This window comes from Ursus americanus, chromosome 9 (genome assembly GCF_024610735.1).
Source record: "Ursus americanus isolate L20-20 chromosome 9, mUrsAme1.1.p, whole genome shotgun sequence".
NCBI lineage: Eukaryota > Metazoa > Chordata > Mammalia > Carnivora > Ursidae > Ursus > Ursus americanus.
In genome coordinates, this window is record NC_142135.1 from 79,736,927 (window position 1) to 79,760,318 (window position 23,392).

The following is a 23,392-nucleotide window of genomic DNA, read 5'->3' on the forward strand; positions in this document are numbered from 1 at the left end:
AGATCCCTAAGCGAAGTTTATACAAAACTGGACAAGAAGGGGTACTTTGGATTCATATGTTGAAGACCTAACAGTGTGGCTGCGTTTGGAGTCAGGACCTCCAAGAAAGTAACTGAACTTGAATGACTGATCTGAGCCCTGATAAGTTTAGTGTCCTTGCAAGACGAGACAGCAGAAATCTCCATCTTTCTCTACCAAGCATAGAGAAAAGGCCACAAGAGCACACAGCCAGAGAGCTGCCACCTAACAAACAAGGAAGAGCAAAGCTCCTCACTGGAAATTGACCATGATGGAACCCTGAACTTGGACTTCAAGCTTCTAGAATTATGAGAAAAAAATTTGTTGTTTAAGCTATACAATCTATGGTATTTTGTTGTGGCAGCTCAAGCTAGGTACTGCTGTAACAAATACCTAAAAATGTGGAAGTAGCTTTAGAACTGGGTAATGGGTAGAGGCTGGAGGAGTTTTGAGGTGCATTCTAGAAATATGTATGTTAAGGATAATTCTAGTGTGGTATCAAACAGAAATGAGGAGGAGATTATTAGAAACTGGAGGAAAGGAGATTGCTATGAACTGAATGTTTGTATCCCACCAAAGTTCATATGTTGAGGTCCTAATCCCTAATGGTGGTATTTAGAAGTAGGGCTTTCAGAAATAATGAAGTCATGAGGATGGAGCTCTTATGAATGGGACTGGTCCCTTACAACGAGAGACACAAGAGAGATGATCTCTCTCTTTGCCACTGAGGATACAGCAAGAAGGTGGCCATCTACAAACCAGAAAGTTGGCTTTCACCAGGAACTAAATCTACTGGCACCCTGAACTCGGACTTCCCAGTACTGTGAGAATTAAATACCCGTTGTTTAAGTCACCCAGTCTATGGTACTTTGTTATAGCAGCCCAAACTGATTAAGACAACAATTTTTGTTATAAAGTGGCAAAGAACTCAGCTGAACTGTGTTCTAGTGTTCTGTTTTGTTTTTTTATTTGTCAGAGAGAGTGAGAGAGCACAAGCAGGGGGAGCGGCAGGCAGAGGGAGAGACAGAAGCAGGCTCCCCACTGAGCAAGGAGCCAATACGGGGCTCGATCCCAGGACCCTGGGATCATGACCTGAGCCGAAGGCAGCTGCTTAACCGACTGAGCCACCCTGACGCCCCTGACCAAGTGTTTGTAGAAGACAGAACTTGTGAGCCACAAGATCGGATATTCAGCAGAGATTTCCAACTAAAACATGAAATATATAGCCTGCATCCTCCTGACTTCTTAAGAGTAAAATTCGAGAGGAGAGAGATGAATTGAAGAAGGAATTGTTAAGCAAAAAAGGAAGCAACACTTCAAGACTTGGAAAATTCTCAGCCTGGCCATATTGCAAAAAATGAGAAAGCATGTTGGAAGAGAACACCAAGGGTGTGGCTAACTATCACTTGATAAAGAGACTGTGGGATGTATGAGCAAAAACACTGCCATTTGAACTGAAGGAGACGTACACCAGAAGGAATGAAAGAAGGCTGTCAGACTTCTTACATTCTGCAGGACAGGACAATAGGGCTATTCTTTTGTGAATGTGCATCATCCTTCAAAAAAGGGAAGAATGACTCCAAAGGCGCTGAGGAGATCATCAGGGCTGCCACTCACCACTGGCCCAGGGGGCAACGCTGATTATTTCTCCTGCTTTCCAAAGTATGGGTCTACCTTTTTGGTTTAGGTGGGCCAAAATGCCCCTTCTTTGCCTCAGTGGTGAGGTCTTTGCAGACAGCCTTAAGGGTGCAAGGCCCCACAGAGCCATGGGGGTAATCCTGACGTCCCAGTAGACCTGGAGAGCAGAGCACTGAATCAAAGGGAATTTTCCCTGAGCCTTAAAATCTAATGGAATTTTCCTTGGTAATTTTTGGACTTACTTGAGACTTATCACCCCTTTCTTCCTTCCTATTTCTTTCTTTTGGAAACCTGTCCCAGCATTGCATTTGGAAGCACATTAACTTGTCTGGTTTCATAGGCTCATAGCTATTGAGGAATTATGCCACTGGACAAATGATACCTAGACTCCCACCCACCTCTGATTTAGATATTTAGATGAGACTTGGGATATTAGATTTTAGAGTTAATACTGGAATAAATTAAGACTTTCAGGGTTGTTGGGATGAAATGAATGTATTTTGCATGTGAGAAGGGCATTAATTTTGTGAGGACTCGGGCAAAAAGCTTTGGACTGAATGTGTCCTCCTAAATACATATGTGAAGCCCTAACCCTAACCTCCCATGTAGCTATATTTAGAGATGGTGCTTCTAAGAAAGGAATTAAGGTTAAATGAGGTCATAAAGATGGGGGCGAAGATTCATTAGGATTAGTGTCCTTATAAGAAGACGCACCAGCAATCTGTCTTTCCTCTTGTGCACAAAGAGGTCATGTGAGCACACAGCTAGATGCAGCTGTCTATAATCCAGGAAGAAAGCTCTCACTGGGACTGGATCATGGTGGTTGACACCCTGATCTCAAGAATTCCAGCCTCTAAAACTGAGAGAAGTAAATGTCTGTGGTGGAAGACCCCTCGTCTGTGGCACTTTGTTATGGCAACCTGGGCTGACTGAGACAGGGGCCATTACAGGTTAACCTTTCCAAGGAGTGAAGTGTATAGGACCACTGCATGTGCAAACTGCCCCTTCCACTCTGAGTACTCTCAAAGCAAGGTCCTCTTTATTAAAAAAACTTCCTCATTTAAAACACCTTATTTCATAACACTGTAGGTAATATTTTTGGCCCATAAAATAGGTTTTAAGTGGTGTCCAAAAATCACACTGAAAACAACTTTTAAAAGATTTTAAGGCTAAAGAGAAAAGTACAGAAATAGATATCTAAATATCTCTTCTTTAAATGTAACATCAACTGAAAAATAAATGTGTTCAGAAAAATTTCAGGAATCATTAAATAGCAACTTACTAATTACGGATAATTAGAAGAATGCTCTAGAGTTTAGAGGCTCACACCCACCGTCCTCTAAACAATACTGAAGAAGGCCAGAACTGCATGTGCATCTGTACAGAACAGCACACCCTCTGCATGTGGGAACACTATAAATCTCTGTAGCAAAAAGAGCTGAAAATACACTTAGTGATACATTAATAGAAGCCAGGGTACCACTACTGCCATGTTATTCTTGATACTTATTACATATCAACCCTCAACCCTCTCCCCCACTGTAATAACTATTAATAAAGGATATTCTAATAACAACTTCTAATTCATTAGTTAAGTCACTTTATATTAGGTCAAAATGGGTAAAATCTACAATTAACCAGAGCAGTGCATGTCCTAATGAGTACAGCAAACTCACAACTACCAAACAAAAGTAGGTATTTTATTCTTGGGTGCTCTTTTCAACAACATTATAACAAACACTAACAGGGGAGAGGGGAGGAAAGAAGAGAAATTAGCTTAAGGGTTAAAATGAGATGATGTCATGAAAGTGCCTCTCACAAAAGGCATGCAGTAAGACACCAGAGAGTTCCAATCATGGAAAAACTGCAGGGATGTAAAACACGTACAGGGACTCCTCAGTGAAAAATGCTCAGAGTGCCTTTACATGGAAACACCACACAAGACAAGGTAAAACAGCAAGACAGGATTTTATTTATTTATTTTTTTAAGATTTTATTTATTTATTTGAGAGAGAGAGAGGACGAGGTGGGGGGGTAGGAGCAGGTAGAAGAGGTAGAAGTAGAAGCAGGCTCCCTGCTGAGCAGAGAGCCGGATGTGGGACTTGATCCCAGGACCCTGAGATCATGACCCAAGTTGAAAGCAGATGCTTAACCGACTGAGCCACCCAGGTGCCCCAAGACAGAATTTTAATAGTAGAAAGAACCCAAGGCCTAACTGAATCAACTCTTATCAGTAAAGAAAGTGAGGTACAGATCACATGACCCACATAGGCTCTGGCAGAGCTGGGACCAAAACCACATCTCCCTACTAGGACCATGTTTGCACTCAGATGTCATGTAATGTTTTTAAATTCACCACTGACATTTATTTATTTATTTCATAAACACTTCCTGAGTTACCAGGCACTGACTGGAGTTGCTAGGCAAGCCCTATATATTTTTGTAGCACTCTGCTCAGTTATTATTTACTTATACTTCATACAATTCCAGTATAACAAGATACTGCCAGTAAAATTACAAGAAGAGAAAAGCATATTAGGCCCAGTAGCCAAACATATCATGAAGGACATAGCTGACTCACGAAGGAAGTAGTTAGTGTGCAGGAAGTAGTTAGTACCCTGCACATGTGTGGAGTAGCACAGAAAGTGGGCAGTGGGAAATGAGACTACATCAGGTAGGCTGGGCACATGACCAAAAATGCCACATAAGACAGCTTAAAGGTGGTAAACACTTACTCCAAGAACAAGAAGCACTCAAAAGAAATCTCTTAAAGCTGAAGTGTGGAACTATCAGATTTGCCTTTTAGGATGATGACCCTGATAGGCTGAAAATGAGGAAAGGTCAGTGGCAGGGAGACCAGATGGAAACTGACACAATCATCCAGGCGTGAGGGAATTTAAGCCTTAACTAGTAGCAAATGGGATAAATGAAGAGATCTGACTTAAAAGACAGTTCTGAGGCTGAATCACCAAAATCTAGGGTTGAGATGGATTGAAAAACATGTACAAGAAAGTCCAACTGAAAACTGCTCAATTAATAGAACAGGGAAGGCAAGTGCTGGGGCATACTGTGTCTGTGGAACCTGTAGGATTCTTAGGTGCTGGTGGGGCTGGGGCTAGGCCAAGAAAGGCAGCAGGACACAGAATTATCAAACCTTCCAGCAGTCCTTGAGGAGGCAGCATGGAGATCCTCAATTACCCATCAAAGACACATAGGACAGGAAGAGGGCCAGGACAGAAGTCTGAGGAACATGTGCTGGGGCTGCACACAAAAGAGTAGCCAGTAAAGAACCACGAAGGAAAATGAACATGGGAAGAGGCAAACCAGGAGGGAGCACTGTCCTTAAAGCAAGGGTGACCAGCTTGTGTGAGTGCTGCAGAAAGAGGGCCTCCTGGCCACTCTTTTAAATCACTATCACAATACAAGAACACAGCTTCCAATTTTTTACAACTTTACAAGGCATTTTACTAATACAAGAACTTGTTTATTCTGTTTGCAGGCTGAAAATGTTCCTATTTGGTAAGAGAAAAATTTACAACTGCATCTGTTCAGAAAGATAGGTAGGGTAGTAAGGAGGGCACGTATTGCATGGTGCACTGGGTGTTATACGCAACTAATGAATCATCGAACTTTACATCGGAAACCAGGGATGTACTGTATGGTGACTAACATAATATAATAAAAAAAAACATTAAAAACAAAAAAAAAAAAGAAAGATAGGTAGGACTGTGTGATAAGCAGGCGCCCATTCTTAGAGCACCTTCTTTCAGTAAGATTCACACTAGCTACCAGAGCAGTGCTACCTGGCACTCTTCCTTGCCAATCTCTACTGGAAGATGAGGAAAAGACAAGCCTGGGCTTGTACTTTCAGTCTTCTCCAAGCAACAGGATCCCAAGTGGAAAACCTATAACTCCTCTGAAAATAAAAATGAGCTGAAGAAATATGGAAAACTAGATTGGTGGAAAGGTTAAGACGACACACACAGATTTCACAGTGTGATACTGAACTAGGCTAGAGGGTAAAAATGACAATTGTTCAAGAAAGCCAAAAAAAAAAAAAAAATGCTGCCCTGCCACTATCAATACTTTCCTAAAGGCTGAAATTAGGGTTTTTAAGATGTAGATAACATTCATCATTGACAAGGTCCCAAATGAACACTGTGAAAGAATTTTTATTTATTGAACCACATATGGGATTCAACAGGAAACATGTTTTACCTACTACATAATTCATTCAGAATGGGCTAACTGTGCAATCTTATTTTTGGATCATTTACAAGAGAAAACAGAAATAAAGATTCTTTAAACCACAGGCCTATGAGAAAACAATCTTAAAACTGTAAACTACTATTTTTCTTTTCATATAAAAAGAAATGGAGCCAGCATAGATTAAGAAAATCTACAGGGAAACTGAAAGTATCATTGAATTCTGCTGTGTCACCAAACCACATTTTATAGATTTTTTACACAGAAAAATTCACAAGAAATAATTTATTTCTAAGAAATGAAGGTAAAAATGGATGTGGCAGAAGCAGCTAAGGTATGACAGATACATCAGCCAGAGAGCTGAGTTTGGTATTAAGCATTCCTTCCCCCATTTCTCAGATCCCATCATTTATTTTTAATAAAGTTATGAAAGTCAAATATAAACTCTTTACTCCTCTGTTAATTTATACTTAAAATGATCATTGGAAATTATAGTTATTTAGGACATGAAATCTGAAACAATGGACAAACTAATATCATAGCTTGTTTCCTGACTTGACTACCTCAGCCTAGAGTACTCATGTGAATTCTTGCATATGATGGCTAAGAGCCATATTAAATACCATGGCTATAGAAAAATGCAGGTAGGGGTAGAAAAGAAAAAATAAAGCTTAGACATCTAATTGGCCATCTGGTTTTACTGGCTACAGGGAAGCTGAAGATAATCCAGACAGAGCTCCCTTGACCCCAAAGGAAAGGGGAAGTAAAGAGAAGGAACTACAGCAAACCTCTCCAGCCAAATTGGAATTGACCCACACTGAGTAGGTCATAGCAGTGTCCCTTCAATTGAAACTAGGGTGGTAAATAAGGTAGATTAGAGAGTTTAAGAAAAAAAATTTTTAATGACTTTTTAAAGACTCTGGATGACAAAACTAACAACGCTTCTTCAATCCATGTCATTCTCATTCTGTAAAACTAAATAAACATACATTGTTTTATAAACTTGTCCTATTATGCCCCAAATCCCCTATGTTTCTACAGAAACAAAATATTTAAAAGGCACAAAATATTGCCCAAAATCAGACAAATTAAATGAACAGCTCACCACAACTCTCTTTCCTAACTTTAAAAACACAGCTACAGGAGACTTAGATGAAATCATATGTACTAGTAAGTACAATTATTTTTCATCTAAATAAATGGCTCTCAATTTGCCAATCAACTTGCTTTGGTAGAAATAATCAGCCTAACACTTTCTACCCCAAATTATTCTTTAATTATGAGAAAATATTGCAGCAAAGAAATTAGGTAGGTCTTTTAGACACACATATATCCACACGGGATTCTTGACTCTTCTTCCTGCTCACACCACTGTTTCTGTATAGAAAATGCTGGCCCTGACATTCCTTCTTCCTCTCTTCAGTGAGTCTGAAAAATGACCCCATTTTCAGGGGTTCCCCAGCCTCAGAGGGGCCCCTTGAAAGCAATGAGAAAGAGGCAGGGGCCATATTTCTGGCTGCCTGTTCTCAACAAGGTCAATGGTACCCTACTTCTCAGGTCCTGCAGCCACTACTCCTGGGCTTGGCCAGAGGGACTCTGGGGGCAGTGGGTAACCTCAGGGCCAGTGTTCTTCCAATCTCAGCCATCCTTTGCATCAGGAGCAGAGAAATGCCTGTGTAAGGTTTGTGCCCGTAACAAGGAGAGCCCCAGGAGGAGTGCCTAATGGGAAATTGTAGTGTTAGAGATTACAAAACCAAGCCTCTGAGCTTGTTCATAGCTGATCATGATCAAGGACAAACAACACCTTATACTCTGCCTTTTGAAAACCTGCCTCACTGGAAAAACCAGGCTCATTATTGAGCTATTCACCTGCTGATACAATGGTGCACGTTTTAGTAGTTCATAAGTAAAATCCAGGGTGCTATTTGCTACTTCACATTTTTCTCCCTTCTTCTTTAATTATAAAAGCAGTATGCTTGATTTTGATAAATTATTTTCTATTATAGAAGAAATCCTGTCCCAACAACTTTTGCTTTATTTTTATTTTTTTAGATTTTATTTATTTACTTATTTGAGAGAGAGAGAGAGAGAGCACACACGCAAGCAGAGGCAGCAGCAGAGGGAGAGGGAGAAGCAGGCTCCCTGACCCGACAAGGGACTTGATCCCGGGACCTGAGCCGAAGGCAGACACTTAACTCACTGAGCCACCCAGTCACTCCTCAACACCTTTGCCAATGATAACCTTTGTTAATGGTTTTCTACAATGTATTTTATAATATTTACTAATACTACCAAACTGTTATACAATGTGAAGAAAGCCTAAAACCATTAGTTAGAGTTGTTCCACAACACTATCCTGAGTATTTTATTATAGTTAATCATCAGCACAAGGAATAGTATATGGATTCTTTCAATTTCTCTTGAAATTGTATAAATAAAATATTCTTCAAGGAGTAATTCACTGTAGTCATTCTCTCTACAATTCCTAAGGAGTAATATACTTTATTCCTTCTGGTTTTGGTGTTTCTTCTGATTTTCCAAAAAGCACTTCAATAAGTAAAATTTTATAGACATTATTAAAACATCTTCAAGTGCAAAATACTGTTTTGTTTCCTCCTAAAGAATAAAGTTTACTATTTTAAATAAGGAGCCAGAAAAAATTAATTATAATGTTATAACAGGGTCAGACAGCTGTGTCAGTGGTGGAAGCATTTATGTTGCTTAATAAAAGCTTGAATAATAAGAGTAATGGTGGTTGTAGTGGTATTTACTTTATATGTACAAGTTAAGCTGCACGTCTATGTTTCCTGGTCTTTTTTCTTTGTGTTATGTTTCAACACAAAATTTAATTTAAGCAAAGGAAATATTCACATGGTAAAAGGGCATTTAAATAAAAATTCTGTTGCATCCTGGATTTTCCAAAGGTTTAAATTGTACTATTATATTTCACTGCCTGAATATAATATATACTAAGTAAACTGCTTCTTATTGGGCCTCAATACTAATGTAAAGAAATCCTTCAATTATAATGATTTTGCACAAAAGGAAAAACACTTCAAATATGGGCTATTCAGGCCAACAGGCACATGAAAAGATGTACAACATCACTAATCACTAGGGAAATGAAAATCAAAACCACAGTGAGATACCACCTCGCACCTGTTCGAATGGCTAGCATCAAAAAGAAAAATAACAAATGCTGGCAAGGATGTGGAGAAAAGGAAAGCCTTGTGCACTGTTAGTGGGGATATAAATTGGTATAACCACTGTGGAAAACAGTACAGAGGTTCCTCAAAAAAATTAAAAATAGAGGGGTGGCTAGGTGCCTCAGTTGGTTAAGGGTATGCCTTCGGCTCAGGTCATGATCTCAGGGTCCTGGGATCGAGCCCCTCCTTGAGCTCCCTGCTCAGCAGGGAGTCTGCTTCTCCCTCTCCCTCTGCCCCCAACTTGCTCTCTCTCTCTCCAATAAATAAATAAAATCTTTAAAAAAAAATTAAAAATAGAAATACCATATGATCCAGCAATTCTACTTCTGGGTATTTATTCAAAGAAAGTGAAAACATTAACTTGAAAAGATATCTGCACCCCCATGTTCATACCAGAATTATTTACAATAGTGGAGATATGGAAACTACCTGTGTCCATCAATAGAAGAATGGATGAAGAAAATGTGGTATGTGTATATGTATATCTATGCATGCATACATGCACACACACAATGGATATACATACATATATATATATGAATGGAATACTAATAGATACACGCATGTGTATACACGCATGTGTACAATGGATACATGCATACACGCACACACACAATGGATATACATACATATATATATATATATGAATGGAATACTAATGGATACACGCATGTGTATACACGCATGTGTACAATGGATACATGCATACACGCACACACACAATGGATATACATACATATATGTGTGTGTGTGTGTATATATATATATATATGAATGGAATACTATTCAGCTATAAAAAGGAAATATCCTGCCATTTGTGACAACATGGATGGACCCTGAGGGCATTATACTATGTGAAATAAGTCAAAGAAAAATATTGTATGATCTCACTAATATGTGGAATCTAAAAAAAATTAAAAAACAAAAAACAAAAAAATACCGAAATTCACAGAGAAAGAAATCAGATTTGTCGTTACCAGAGGTGGAGGGGAGCAAGCACACACATGCGTGTGCGTGTGTGTGTATGTGTGTGTGTGTGTGTGTGTAAGGGGAATTGGATGAAGATTATCAAAAGGCATAAACTTCCAGTTTTAAGATATATAAGTACTAGGGATGTAACCTACAAAAGTGACTACATCTAATGCTAAAACAGTAAATCCTAATAGTTCTCATCATAAGAAAAGAATAGTTTTTCTTTCTATTTTTTTATATCTATATAAGAAGATACATGTTAACTGAACTTACTGTGGAATCGTTTTATGATATTTGTATGGCAAATATTTATGCTGTACACCTTAAACTGATACATTGCTTTTCTCAATGAAACTGGGGAAAAGATAGAAACAGGAAAAAATTGGGCCTTCAAAATCTCAGTTAAACAAAATATAATTTTTCTGGCAAAAATTAATAAAGAACAAAGCCTCCAATATCTCATAATTAGTTAGCCATCTTCCTTTGACAATCTGTCCTAGAACACAGAGGCTGCAGGTACCCACTGTAACTCTGAAGCTGTCTTCCATGGCCTGTCTAGTGTAGTGCCCACCCTCACCCTCTAAGAAATTCTTTACTATGCCAACCTGCACCTATATTCTTTCTTTGCTTATCATCTAACCACTAAAACTGAAGTTCTATAAGTGCAGTGACCAGATCTTGCTTATTCATGGTGCACAGTAGTCCCTCAATAAGGACTTGTTGAATTAATATAAACAATTACCTGTCTAGCTCCTTATCTGTGATCCTCTCCTGCAACCATTCATCTCCACCATGAGATTCTAAGCATCAGCAAAGCAGGAGTATGGAAAAAGAACATGTATTTCATACAACTAAAACAAAAACAGAAATATAGGCACAGGGGCACCTGGGTTGCTCAGTTGTTGATTAAGCGTCTGCCTTCAGCTCAGGTTATGATCCCAGGGACCTGGGATGGAGCCCTACATTGGGCTCCCTGTTCTACAAGGAGCCTGCTTCTCCTTCTCCCTCTGCCTGCAGCTCCCCCTACTTGTGCTTTCTCTCTCTGTCAAATAAATAAATAAAATCTTAAAAAACAAAAAAAAAAAAGAAAAGAAACGTAGAAATACAGGCACAAAAAAATTTCATCTGCATAAATGATGTACAGGACAATTTTATAAAAAAAGACACTACGTATTACTTAGTTGTTTACCTTTTACAATACAACTTAAAGGAGAATCAATGTTTTCAATTAGCTAACTGAAGTGACCTAAACATCCAAAAAAGCTCCCCAAAACAAACAAACAAAAAAACCCCACCCCATATTGTTTAACAACAGGCAGGGAAAACAGGATTTTAAAAAGTAGTGGCCCTGTCTCCCATTCCCAAATCAGCTTTCTTCATTTAACAAATAATTTCTGATTCTACGGACTAACAACAGAACATTCTGGGTACTTTCATGATCTGGAAGGCATAGTGCAGCTCTCAAGGGTTCTGGAGATGACTGGTGACATGAAGAAGTGTGTAAGCACTGCCTCACTCAATACCTGGCAGGAAGAAGCATTCAGTGGGAGCCATCACTTATATTATCTGCATCAGTCTGAACTCTAGTCTCACCTATTTGCATCATTTCTAAAAAACTTTCAAGTCTGGTATTCAGAAATCCAAGAAAAAATAACAAATGGCAGATTTTTTCCCCTAAATTCAGAGACTCTTCTCTGGAAGAGAAGAGAGCAACAAATAAAAACAAAAACCCCATAAAAAAAAAAACCAACAAAACCACTGAAGGGGACATGTGTAATAAAATGTGACATAAGAAAAACAATAAGCAGTGAATATAATTTTGTAAAAATCATGGTGGGAAAGTTAAGGAAATCATTATTCTCAATGCAGAGACTAGGAAATTAAAATAATAAGAGAAAAGAGAAAATAAGAACTCCTGAAATCTGAACATATTTACTTTAAGCAGATACACTCATAGTGCATGATTATCTAAAAGAGTCTGGCAGTTGAATAACTCTGTGAATTTTAAGGAGCCTCAGTACCTTGTCTAGGTGAACCAGCACGGGCATTATACCAACTAACTGGGGAGAGGTCCTGAGGGGCTGGCTAGTGGTGTTAAGTGGAAAGCAAGGTTTCCCTGGTGGCAGTATGAAGATGCTGTTGAGCAATGTGGGAGAATGGCATTATACAAGTTATAATATTTTGTGGCCTACACTTCAAAATTTCAACTCACCATGACCCAGTGGCAAAACACAAAAAAATATAAAAATCCTAATACAAAAGCTATTAAATACAAATATCAATATGAATAACTAAGTTCATTCTTTGCTTTTGTAATACTAATCTAAGCTCAAGACAACCTATTTATTACGTTTGAAACACATACACATGCACAGAAAACCTACATTATTTTTGCCTTCTCAGGCATATCAAACAGGTGTTCCAAAGTGAGAACTCACACACACATGCTCAGTGACCACTCTCAACATATCTGATAGACCCAAGTTGAGGAAAAAGAAAATTCAGAGAGAATTCTGCTTTGGACACCAGTAAATGCTACTGCACTTCACTGATTTTACTTGTTTCTCCCCACTCCCCAATAATCTTTTTCAAATATAGAGTGAACTTTTCAGAACAAAAATCTCATAGTGAAAAATAATTTATCTTAAGAACATCTTTTTTTTTTTTTTTTTGGTTTCACTTTCCTTTTTTTTCCCCTTACTCTCTTCCTAAGCAATACAAGGAGTTCACAGGTTTTGTCCATCTAAGAATATACTTAACTATTTCTGGTTTTAAAAACTTAAATATCAAACATATTGTGAAAATATCTGTCATGCTCTTACTAAAACACAGGTTGGACAATGGAACCAGGGCACAGACTTTGCTATACTCATGTCTCCAGAACTCAGTCATGACACAGGCATATATTCTCAGTGCTGGCCTGGATCTGCCTCCCAACAATCTACCTAGAACAAGATGGGCTATGATCACAGGCCACTGACAGTTTGATGCAAATCTGCTTCTGCTACCTGCTGGCCAGACACACAGGGCTGTGCCTGTTCGCATTCTCTTCATCTTTAAATAGTATCAGAAGACCTAACTGGAAGGGTTATCGTGAGGATTAAATGGGTTAACAAATACGTGAAATGCTTTGGATATCACGTAATAAAAACTGGCCATCACAAAGCAGTATTGGAAAACTGTTTCCTCTCAAAAAGGAAGAAGAAAAATTGAATAGCTCCTGAAGAGAAATCTAGGAAATATTTTTGCCTCTATAATCATTCATTCCCTATTCCACAGCCACATTTCAAAATGCGTATTTCTAAGGCATCACTCTGGAAGGTGGGCCAGTGGTTGGAGTGGACAAAATAGAGGGGACTAAGAAGGATAAATGTCCAATTATAAGATAAGTAAGTCATGGAGATGAAAAGTACAGCACAGGGGATATAGTTAGTATAGTTAACAATATAATGTAATAACATTGTATGGTGACAGATGGCAACTACACTTACGGTGAGCACTGAGTAATGCACAGAATTGCCAAATCATTATGTTGTACACTTGAAACTAATATAACATATGTCAACTACACTTCAACAAATTTTAAGAAAACCCAATCATGGCCTCCAGGCCCTAAGTGGTCAGGTCTCTGGCCCCCTCTTCTCTGCCTGTCAACTCACACCCCCATCTACACTAGCATTCATGTGCAGCACACATACCTCTCTCTGCTCTTTAAACAGCCAACCTCAGTCCCTCCTTAATAATCACAAAAAACAAAACAACAACAAAAAACAATAGCTAAGGAAATAGGCACACATTTAAAATTCATTCAAGTTTGAAGAACCTTGAGATATGTCTTTTACATTGAAATGTACTCAAAGGTACAAACAGGGAAAACAAAACTAATTATTAAATGGTATAAGTGGGAGTTATAAAATAGCTCAGAAAAGTAAGCTATACATGAGGGAAGAAAAGAAAAATTAAAATCCGCAAAGCAAAGGTGTTAAAGAAATTTTTATGTTATGTTAGAAATATTCACTGAAATATTTGATATTAACATACAACGTCTGGACATGCACTTATTATAACACCTGGTAATTGCTGCCCTGATCATTTATACCAGAAAAAGGAAAACCTATGTTCACTCAAGCACTTGTACACTAATGTTCATAACACCTTTATTTGTAATAGCTCAAATTTGGAAATGATCAAACTGTCCCTCAGCATGCTCACTGTTAAACAAACTGGTACATCCACATCATGGACTACTACTCACCAGTAAAAGGAAGTTAACTATTGATATACATACAAACTTGGATAAATCTTGAGGGAATTATGCTGAGTGAAAAAAGCCAATCCTGAAAGGTTACACACCATATTATTCCATTGATAACAACATTTTTGAAATGACAAAACTATGGAAATGTGGTGAGCAGATTACTGGTTGTGAGGTGTTAGAGAGGAGGGTAGAAAAGAGCTGGCTGTAGCTGTAAAAGGGTAGCATGAAGGATTCTTGTGGTGATGGACGATTCTGTATCCAGACTGTGGTGCTGTGGTGGTGGGCAGCTGAATCTATACATGATAAAATTACATAAACACACACACACATACACACAAACCCACAAGTATATGTAAAACTGGTAAAATTTGAATAAGGTCAGTGAATTGTATCCTGGATTCATATTCTGGCTGTGCTATCATACTTTGGTTAGGAAAGATGTCATTGTTGGGGGAAAGCAGGTGGAGGGTACAGAAAATCATTATCGTTTCTTACAACTGCATGAGTTACATGTCAATCTATAGCTATCTGAAAATAAAATGTTTTCAAAAAGGGCAGAAAAATGTGTTGGAGACAATCACTCAAACATTTCAAATCAATAAGGAAGTTCACATCCTTCCTCACTATGGATTAATTAGATAATACTCTTCAAATTGGAACAAATGTAAGAAGAAAGGCCTCAAGTAAATAATTACAATCTACATATTAATTTTGTAAACCATTCTTCTCATGTATGAAGGAAATATAGACGGAGTGAGATATGCTATACTTAATATCTAACCAAAAACCAAAATGTGGTTCATAAAATTACTAATTTCTAGATTTCCGGTAAACCCATTAGTAGAAGGGAAAGCCAAGCCCGATGTATTCACCTGTTCAGTCGAAACTAACCTAAGATGAACAATCCACTTCCATGTGTGAGAAACAAAATGGAACTCTGACTTCAATACTTGTAAACCCAAAGTTACATCCAAACCCTAAGGAAGAGGAGAAGCTGGTTTTGGCTGCTTCTGAACTATTAGATCTGGTATGAAAATGACCTCAGAATAATTCAGTGTCTCTATTTTCACCATCTACTGAGTGCTGACTCTGTCCTGCAGCTGTGTGGCTTCCATGAAGTATCAAATTTATTGTTAGCACAAGCTCAATAGTTGAGATACTACTGTTACACTCACTTATGATAGGGAAATTAAGAGGCTCAGAGCATTTAGATTAGTAACATAGATATTTTAATAAATCCATCATTAAACCTCAGCTATTTACTAAATTTTCACCCTTGGGATTGGGGGTAGAGGAAGCTACCTCTATTTAATATTTGTAAGTTTTTCTTTTATTTACTCAGTTACTATAAATATGTAGAAATAAGAAAACATAAATTTGTAAACTGAAAGAAAAAGCTTTTTCTGCCAGGTCACAAAGTAAACAAATTAGTGAAATTTTCTTCCTAATACATGTTTATAATAAATTATATCAAAAGGAATGAGAAAAACGGCACAATGTATTACAGGACACCAAGAAGAGGATGTAATAGACCTGAAAAATAAGAAATTCATCTAAAAGAAAGAAATGAAAAATAAAATCCACATCTAAAAAATGTTCGGACTTGTAAAAGAAAAACCTGTTGGAAGGGCACCTGGCTGACTCAGTCGGTAGAGCACATGATTCTTGACCTCAGGGTTGTCAGTTTGAGCCTCAGGTTGTGCATGGAATCTACTTACAAAACAAAAGAAAGTAAACTCCATTGGAGATAGGCACATTCATATACCAAAGTAATGGATTCATTTTTGGCTCTGTGTTTTTGTTTCATTTTGCCTTTGTCTTTTATTCATGGTATAATTTATATACCCTCTATCCCCAAATTATACGGGACATTCCAAATAAGCTATTTGGTGTTTATGAGCCAAATAAAGGTCTTATTTTCCCCCCTTCATTCCAGGCACACAGTCACACTTGTTTGACTTGGTATTTTTCTATTCCAACTTCCAGAAGATACTCATTCTACTCTGTGCTTGACAATTTGGTCAATTCACTGTAATGAGAAGCCTGGACAACAACGTAGAATGACTTCTAGTATATATTAACATGAATAATTAAGAAGACAATCTGCCACCTCCCTATCAAAATCATAAGATTTCAGGGTATCCTACACAAGATTCATGATTCAGAACCTTCAAATTTATGTCCTAAGCTCCTTAAAATAGTGCTCTCTCAAGAATGTGATATGGACCTTCACACTGAAAGACGACATTTTCCCAAAACAAAATTACATTGTATCAATATTTCTAATTTTGCTGGTTCCTTAATCACTTGCCTTCCTAAATCCTAACTTTCTCCAGCCCAAACAGATCATCTAATGAAGGTCCACATAGATTAGTGAATAAGAACATGGACTACAGAGATAACCTCAAACCTGGGCTTACTCATCTATACCATACATTCATTCGATCTACAACTTTTTTCTTTTTTTTTAATTCATTTTATTTTATTTATTTATTTGAAAGAGAGTGATAGAGAGAGAATGAGCAGGAAAAGCAGCAGAGGGAGAGGGAGAAGCAGCCTCCCCGCTGACTAGGAAGCCCATGACCCCATCCCAACTTCTCAATACAAAGCCGATCTATATCACTAAGAAATAAAAGTTGCCTCATTGAAACCTACTTAAATATTTATATCCACTCAAAAAGAAATCCAAGCTTACTATTCTCTTATATGATTACTTCAAAGGAAGGAAGGCAAAAGCAGAACAGGAACGAAGAGTAAGTTTGAGAACGTAGGTGGCAAAGCCATATTTTTCTGGTTCAAGTAGAACAAAAGAAATTTTTAATGCATAGAACCCCAAACTAAATTCAAAATGACACAAAGTTAAACAGAACTACTTAGAGGTGGAGGTGAATAGATTATGGGAGAAAGTGATCACTCCAAGTCAAGGACATTCATATTTGAGAGGTTAAGTATATATATGTAAGTATTTATAAATAGGAGAACATGAAAGAGCACCAAAATATAAATAGAACAGGAAAGATTATTAAAATGAGATAACATATTATTAAACCACAAATGGTACTTGTTAATTTTTATTAAGTAAGTCTTAAAAGAAAAAGATCACAAGTTAATCATAGGGCTAATATCGCGCTATTTATTATATTCTACCTCAACACTGATTAGTTCAAGGAGGGATACATGTCTCAGTAGATCAATGAAAATCACTTCAGAATTTCTGGTAAAAGACTGGAAAAGAAAACATTATTTTTATTGGATTTGAACCTGTGAGTTACCACATGGAAAAGACCTGACAACCTTTTCAGACCAATATGCCTGAAGCATAAAATCTCCTCCCTCTGGCTTTCAATTATAAGCACTATTAAATTCTTTTTTGGGCTTAAGCCAGAGTATTACTGACTTCCCTAAGTAATACAACTTGTCAACTTTTATATATGCTTGGCTTTCTGACTGATTAAATGAGTTGTAAAGATGATTATTTAATATAATCCTTGTTTTAAAAAAATGACAAGATACAAATTAATAAATGTAACAACAGGCTGATTCATAGCACCATGTAACAAAAAAGTATTCTTGGGTCATAGTTACCAGGTCATCCTGATACATATTATAATACTCTAATACAAGAATGTGAAAGAGAAAAGACAGTTGCTAAAAGATAGCTGGAAAGGATTTTATTTTATTTTATTTTATTTTATTTTATTTTATTTTATTTGAGATTTATTTATTTGTTGAGAGACAGAGAGAGCCAGTAAGTGGAGAAGGGGCAGAGGGAGAGAAAATCCAAGCAGACTCCTGTTGAGCATGAAGTCCTATGTGGGACTCGATCTCACGACCCATGAGATCAGGACCTGAGCCAAAACCAAGAGTTGGGCGCTGAAGTGACTGAGCCATCCAAGCACCCCTACTTTATTTTTAAGATTTTTAAATTTAGGTAATCTCTATAACCAACATGGGGCTCAAACTCACAACTCTGAGATCAAGAGTCAGATGTTCCACCAACTGAGCCAGCCAGCTGCCAGCTGGTAAGTATTTTAAAGATAATAAATGAGATCAGAATTAAAAAGTCTTCCAGAAAAATGCACAAGAGTTGACAACATACTACTTGAGTATTCTATCTAGCACTCCTGTTCTATTTTGCATGCTAACATTTGCCAAAATAACCTGTGAGCATATTAAAATGCCCATTCCAAGGATCCCCCTGGAGATAAAACTACTAATAGATTTGGAATAGATGACCATGCCCACCCACCTCTTCCCCACCTCCTGATGGAGAGACCATTCAGGAAGAAATCAGTCTCACAGGAAAGGAAAGGAAGCTTTTCTAGGTATATGAAATATTTTTAATATCAAAACAATTGTTAAGAAACAAGATTTTCAGTCACTTCCTTGTAGTATCAACTTTCAAACTACATTTTGCAATTCATTAGAAGGGAACTACATCAATTTAGTGAGACTAGGATTATGGTAAAAATAAGAGAATGAAGAGTATATCATACCTACTAAGGTTAGTGTTGTTATAAAAATGTTTCAGGGGTATATGTGTGTGTGTGTGTGTGTGTGTGTATGTGTGCATGCAAGGCATGTGTGCACTGGGAAAAGATATAAGATGTACTTCTTACTAAGGGTCGCAGTCACAAAAGTTTGAAAGCTACTGGCTTTCAGATACAGCAAAAGATAAAACAAAAGAAAGGCCTAATACAGCACCCTCCAAGTCAGATAAAAAAAATAGTCTTCTATCGAACTGTGAGAAGTTCTACAGGGAGGGATCAGTAGACCTTAAAGAATGGACTCCTCTTTCAGAACAATTTGTGAGACCTAAAGGACACCTGGAGAAAAAGAAAATGTCATGAAAATAGTAATGATCAAATTTATATATCTTAATGTAAAATACTTTCAACTGGTACATTCTTTACTCACAGTCTCAGATTTCAGTGCAGGTCTTACCTGAGAGTGTCTTTTGGTAAGAAACACACTGATGTCTCCACAAAGAAATGGCCGATCTCTCTCGATTCTGCAGGCTATTTAGTCTTTCTGCTAGCCTGCCCCTGTTTAATGAATTATATTGTATTAAGTTAGTTAAAAGAAATGTTTCAGAATAGTTGGAATATTTATATTTTATACTCTCCAACCAGAGACAAATAGATAGAACATACAAATTCTAACTTATCTGTCATTAAATTGTCTTCCTAGAGGCCAACCCTCCTAGATCAGTAACCTTTTTTTAAGACTTCTTGGAAGGTCAGTTCCTCAATTCTTAGAAATACAAACTACTCTCAGATCAATTTGACTTTCTTTCTATTCTTTCCTAGTTTATTCCATAAACATATACTGATCATATCTTTCCTGTTCTACCTAGCAAAGTGCTAGGTGCCAGGGATGCACAGAAGGCAATGAGCCATGCCATGGGGGAGCCTCACAATCTGCTCACCTCACAATTTGACAAAACATATAAATTAAACTGTGGTCAGAATTGTAGTCAAGAATAAAACCTGCAAACTGCTGATAGGCAGAACATTAAATAAGAAAATTTGGGTATGGGTTTATTAATTGGACCACAGAGACAATTGAGTATTAATCACAAGCACACAGCAAGGATACCAACATTATAAAAATAAAAAAAATATAAAGAAACTTCCATGTATGGCAGGAAGATGATTCATAAAAATGGACATACTTCACAAAAATCCTTACCCATCAATGAATAATATATATAATATTATACTACTATATATTATTACACTAATATAATTATATTATTATACTAATATTTATATATTATAATTATACACTGTTATAGAATCATTACATTGTTATATATTATATGATATAATAAATATAATGTAATAAGTATTTTATATTAACATAATATAATGCTTATAATATATTAACATATATTAAAGCATATATAATATGTATCTTCATTGAAATGTATATTATAAATACATACGAACATATATATACAAATATTTTTGATTCAGTAAACTACCTAGGGACAGAGAAGTCACCAGCTCCTAACACATCTGTGCTCTCAAGAAAAATCAGGATCAGTTGTTAACCACCATTATGACCACATGCTACATATATATTATCTCATACATGTATCAGCTCACTGATCATTTCAGTACATAGATAATATGCTGAAGATAGAAAAAAGAGATCACTTTTCTAATAATATACCTTTATTAAGAAAGAATAAACATCAATAACTACCAAATAGATGATAAAAATCAAAGCTTAGAGAGAGGTTAAGGAAATTCTCCAATATTACATAACCAGCCACATGATGAAATAAGTTGTTGAAACCAGAAAAGACTTATCATAGTGCCCAGCATTTGAACCTTCAAGAAATAGTAGTCATTGGTGTTACTGATTTTATGATTTTTACTTGCACCCTATGTTCTTTCACTGAAATGACTGAAAGATCTTATTTTTATACATATTATGTGTATTATCATACTACCTACTTTGTTTTTCTATAGACACCTATTTTCCTATGGCACTATTATTTCTGTGTAGTGTATAAATATAAATATATATACATATATATATTTAAAATTCTCATAATCACAAATATGCGGAAGAACCTCTACTTTATATATGTCTATCTGTACTTAATATATGTATAAGCTCTGCTTCATATCATTCTGTTTACAGAAAGTAACTCATTTATATACCTTCTCTAAACAACATTATAAGAGTAGGTACTATCGCCATCTTCATTTTACACATGATAAACTGAGGCACTGAGAAATTAAACACCTGTGCAAGATGAGACATGTGATAAGCGGCACACCTGGATGCACACCTAGGCAGTCTGGCTCCAGAGTTCATAAGCTTAGCTTCAATGATGCATCTACTGCCTCTTAGTACTACTTAAAAAGAAACTCATACTAAACACAAGAAAAAAAGCAAAACACTGTATTCTTTGTACAATGATCTAGATAGCTATTTGTCAAATGCTGGTTTTCAATCCTACAACTGTGAAGAAAAGAAAAAAGAAAAAAAGACAAAATGCAATCTGAAAGCAGTATACGGTTAAGGCCATATCCCCAAGTAAACTGTAGAATCTCACAAGTAAACTGTAGGAATTAGAAGATGAAAAGTAAAAAGATAGAGTAAAAATAAATGTAGAACAGTTCTCTGCATGTGGGAATATCTCGAGCCATAAGATAGAATCAGCATTTGAGCTTGCTTTTAGTCATTAGGAGGTGTGCTGATGCTTCACAGAATATCTCTGCTCTAATCCGCCCAGAGAAATTCTCATCAGATGCAACAAAACTTAGGAATGGAAACACCATGACTTCTATTCAACAATCATAATTCTAGTAAAAACCTATACGACGTTATTTTTTTAAAGATTTTTTTATTAATTTGAGAGAGAGTGCAAGTGAGAGAGCACAAGCAAAGGGAGCAGCAGAGGGAGAGGGAGAAGCCGACTCCCCACTGAACAGGGAGCCTGACCTGGGGCTCAGTCTCAGGACCCTGAGATCATGACCTGAGCCAAAGGCAACTGCTTAACTGACTTAGCCACCCAGGTGCCCCCTATACCACATTAAAAAAAAAAAAAAAAAAAAAAAAAAAAAAGTCATGCAAGCAGTTCAAGAAGGCTTTGTTTATATACATGGAAATTAACTTTTTTTTTTTTTAGTTCCATTGAAGTATAACTGACAGATTTACTAAGATATTTAAAGTGTACATTGTGGTGATTTGATATACATTGTGAAAGGATTCCTCCCATCTAGTTAATTAACAAATTTGTTACCACACATATTTAACTTCTGCATGTGCGTATGAGAACATTAAAGCTCTACTCTCTTAGCAAATTTCAATTGTACAGTACAATGTTAACAACATTAGTCAGTGTGTTTTACTTTTCTTTCTAAACTAACATCAGATTTTTTTGTTCTTCAATCTGAAAAACTATTAAATCATATCAAAGCTCAAAGGTAGTAGCCATTACTGTATGTTACTTTAAATCCTCAGAACTTATTCATCTTATACCTGGTACCCTTTTACCACATTCTCCATATATACACAACAGGCGCTGGCAACCACTTTTTTTTTTTTAAGATTATTTATTTATTTATTTGACAGAGGTAGACAGCCAGCGAGAGAGGGAACACAAGCAGGGGGAGTGGGAGAGGAAGAAGCAGGCTCCCAGCAGAGGAGCCTGATGTGGGGCTCGATCCCAGGACTCTGGGATCACGCCCTGTGCTGAAGGCAGACACTTAATGACTGAGCCACCCAGGCGCCCCTGGCAACCACTTTCTTACTCTATTTCTATGAGTTTGACTTCTTTTTTGTTTTTAGATTCCACTTACAAGTGATACCATGCAGTACTTACCTTTCTCTGTCTAGCTTATTTCATTTTGTATAATGCCCTGAAGGTCCATCTATGTTGTCACAAATGGCAGGACTCCCAACTGTGTGTGTGTGAGAGAGAGAGAGAGTGCACGTGCGCATGCACACACATCCATCTTCTTATCCATTTATCCACTGGCTGAGATTATGTTGTTTCCACTATTTTGTATAATGCTATGATAAACATGGGAGTGCAAATATCTCTTTGATATCCTGTTTTAATTTCTTATGGATTTATTACTGAATGGTGAATTGGTGGATCATAAGATAGTTCTATATTTATTTTTTAAGAAACCTCCATACTGTTTTCCACAGTGACTGTACCAATTTACATTCCTACCAACAGTGCACATGGTTTCTGTTTTATTCACATCTCCACCAGCACTTGTTATCGCGTTTTTTTTTTAATTTCCCTAAAGATTTATTTATTTATTTTACAGAGAGAGAGTGCACGCATGCCCACAGCAGTGGGAGGGATAGAGGGAGAGAAGCAGACTTCCAATGACTGCGGAGCCCAAGACAGGGCTTGATCTCATGACCCTGAGATCATGACCTGAGCCAAAATCAAGAGTCAGTTGCTCAACATACTGAAACACCCAGGTGCCCACATCTCATCTTTTTGATGATAACCATTCTAACAGATATGATTGATATCTCACTGAATCTTGTCTTACATTACCCTGATGATTAGTGATGTAGAGCACCTTTTTCATGTACCAGTTGGCCATCTGTA

At 37.0% G+C, this 23,392-nt stretch overlaps 1 protein-coding gene across 4 annotated transcripts in view; it reads right to left on the reverse strand.

The window, feature by feature from the left end:
* Positions 1-23,392, reverse strand: part of SPIDR (scaffold protein involved in DNA repair) — a 486,766-nt gene that overhangs the window by 304,796 nt on the left and 158,578 nt on the right. For 3 of the 4 annotated variants that reach the window (XM_045789117.2, XM_087864884.1, XM_087864885.1), the window contains one exon: positions 19,243-19,343. The exons of the other annotated variant lie outside the window; for it this stretch is intronic. In XM_045789117.2, the coding sequence (XP_045645073.1) occupies positions 19,243-19,343 (101 nt within the window). The remainder of the gene's footprint in view (positions 1-19,242; positions 19,344-23,392) is intronic. 4 annotated transcript variants of the gene reach the window in all.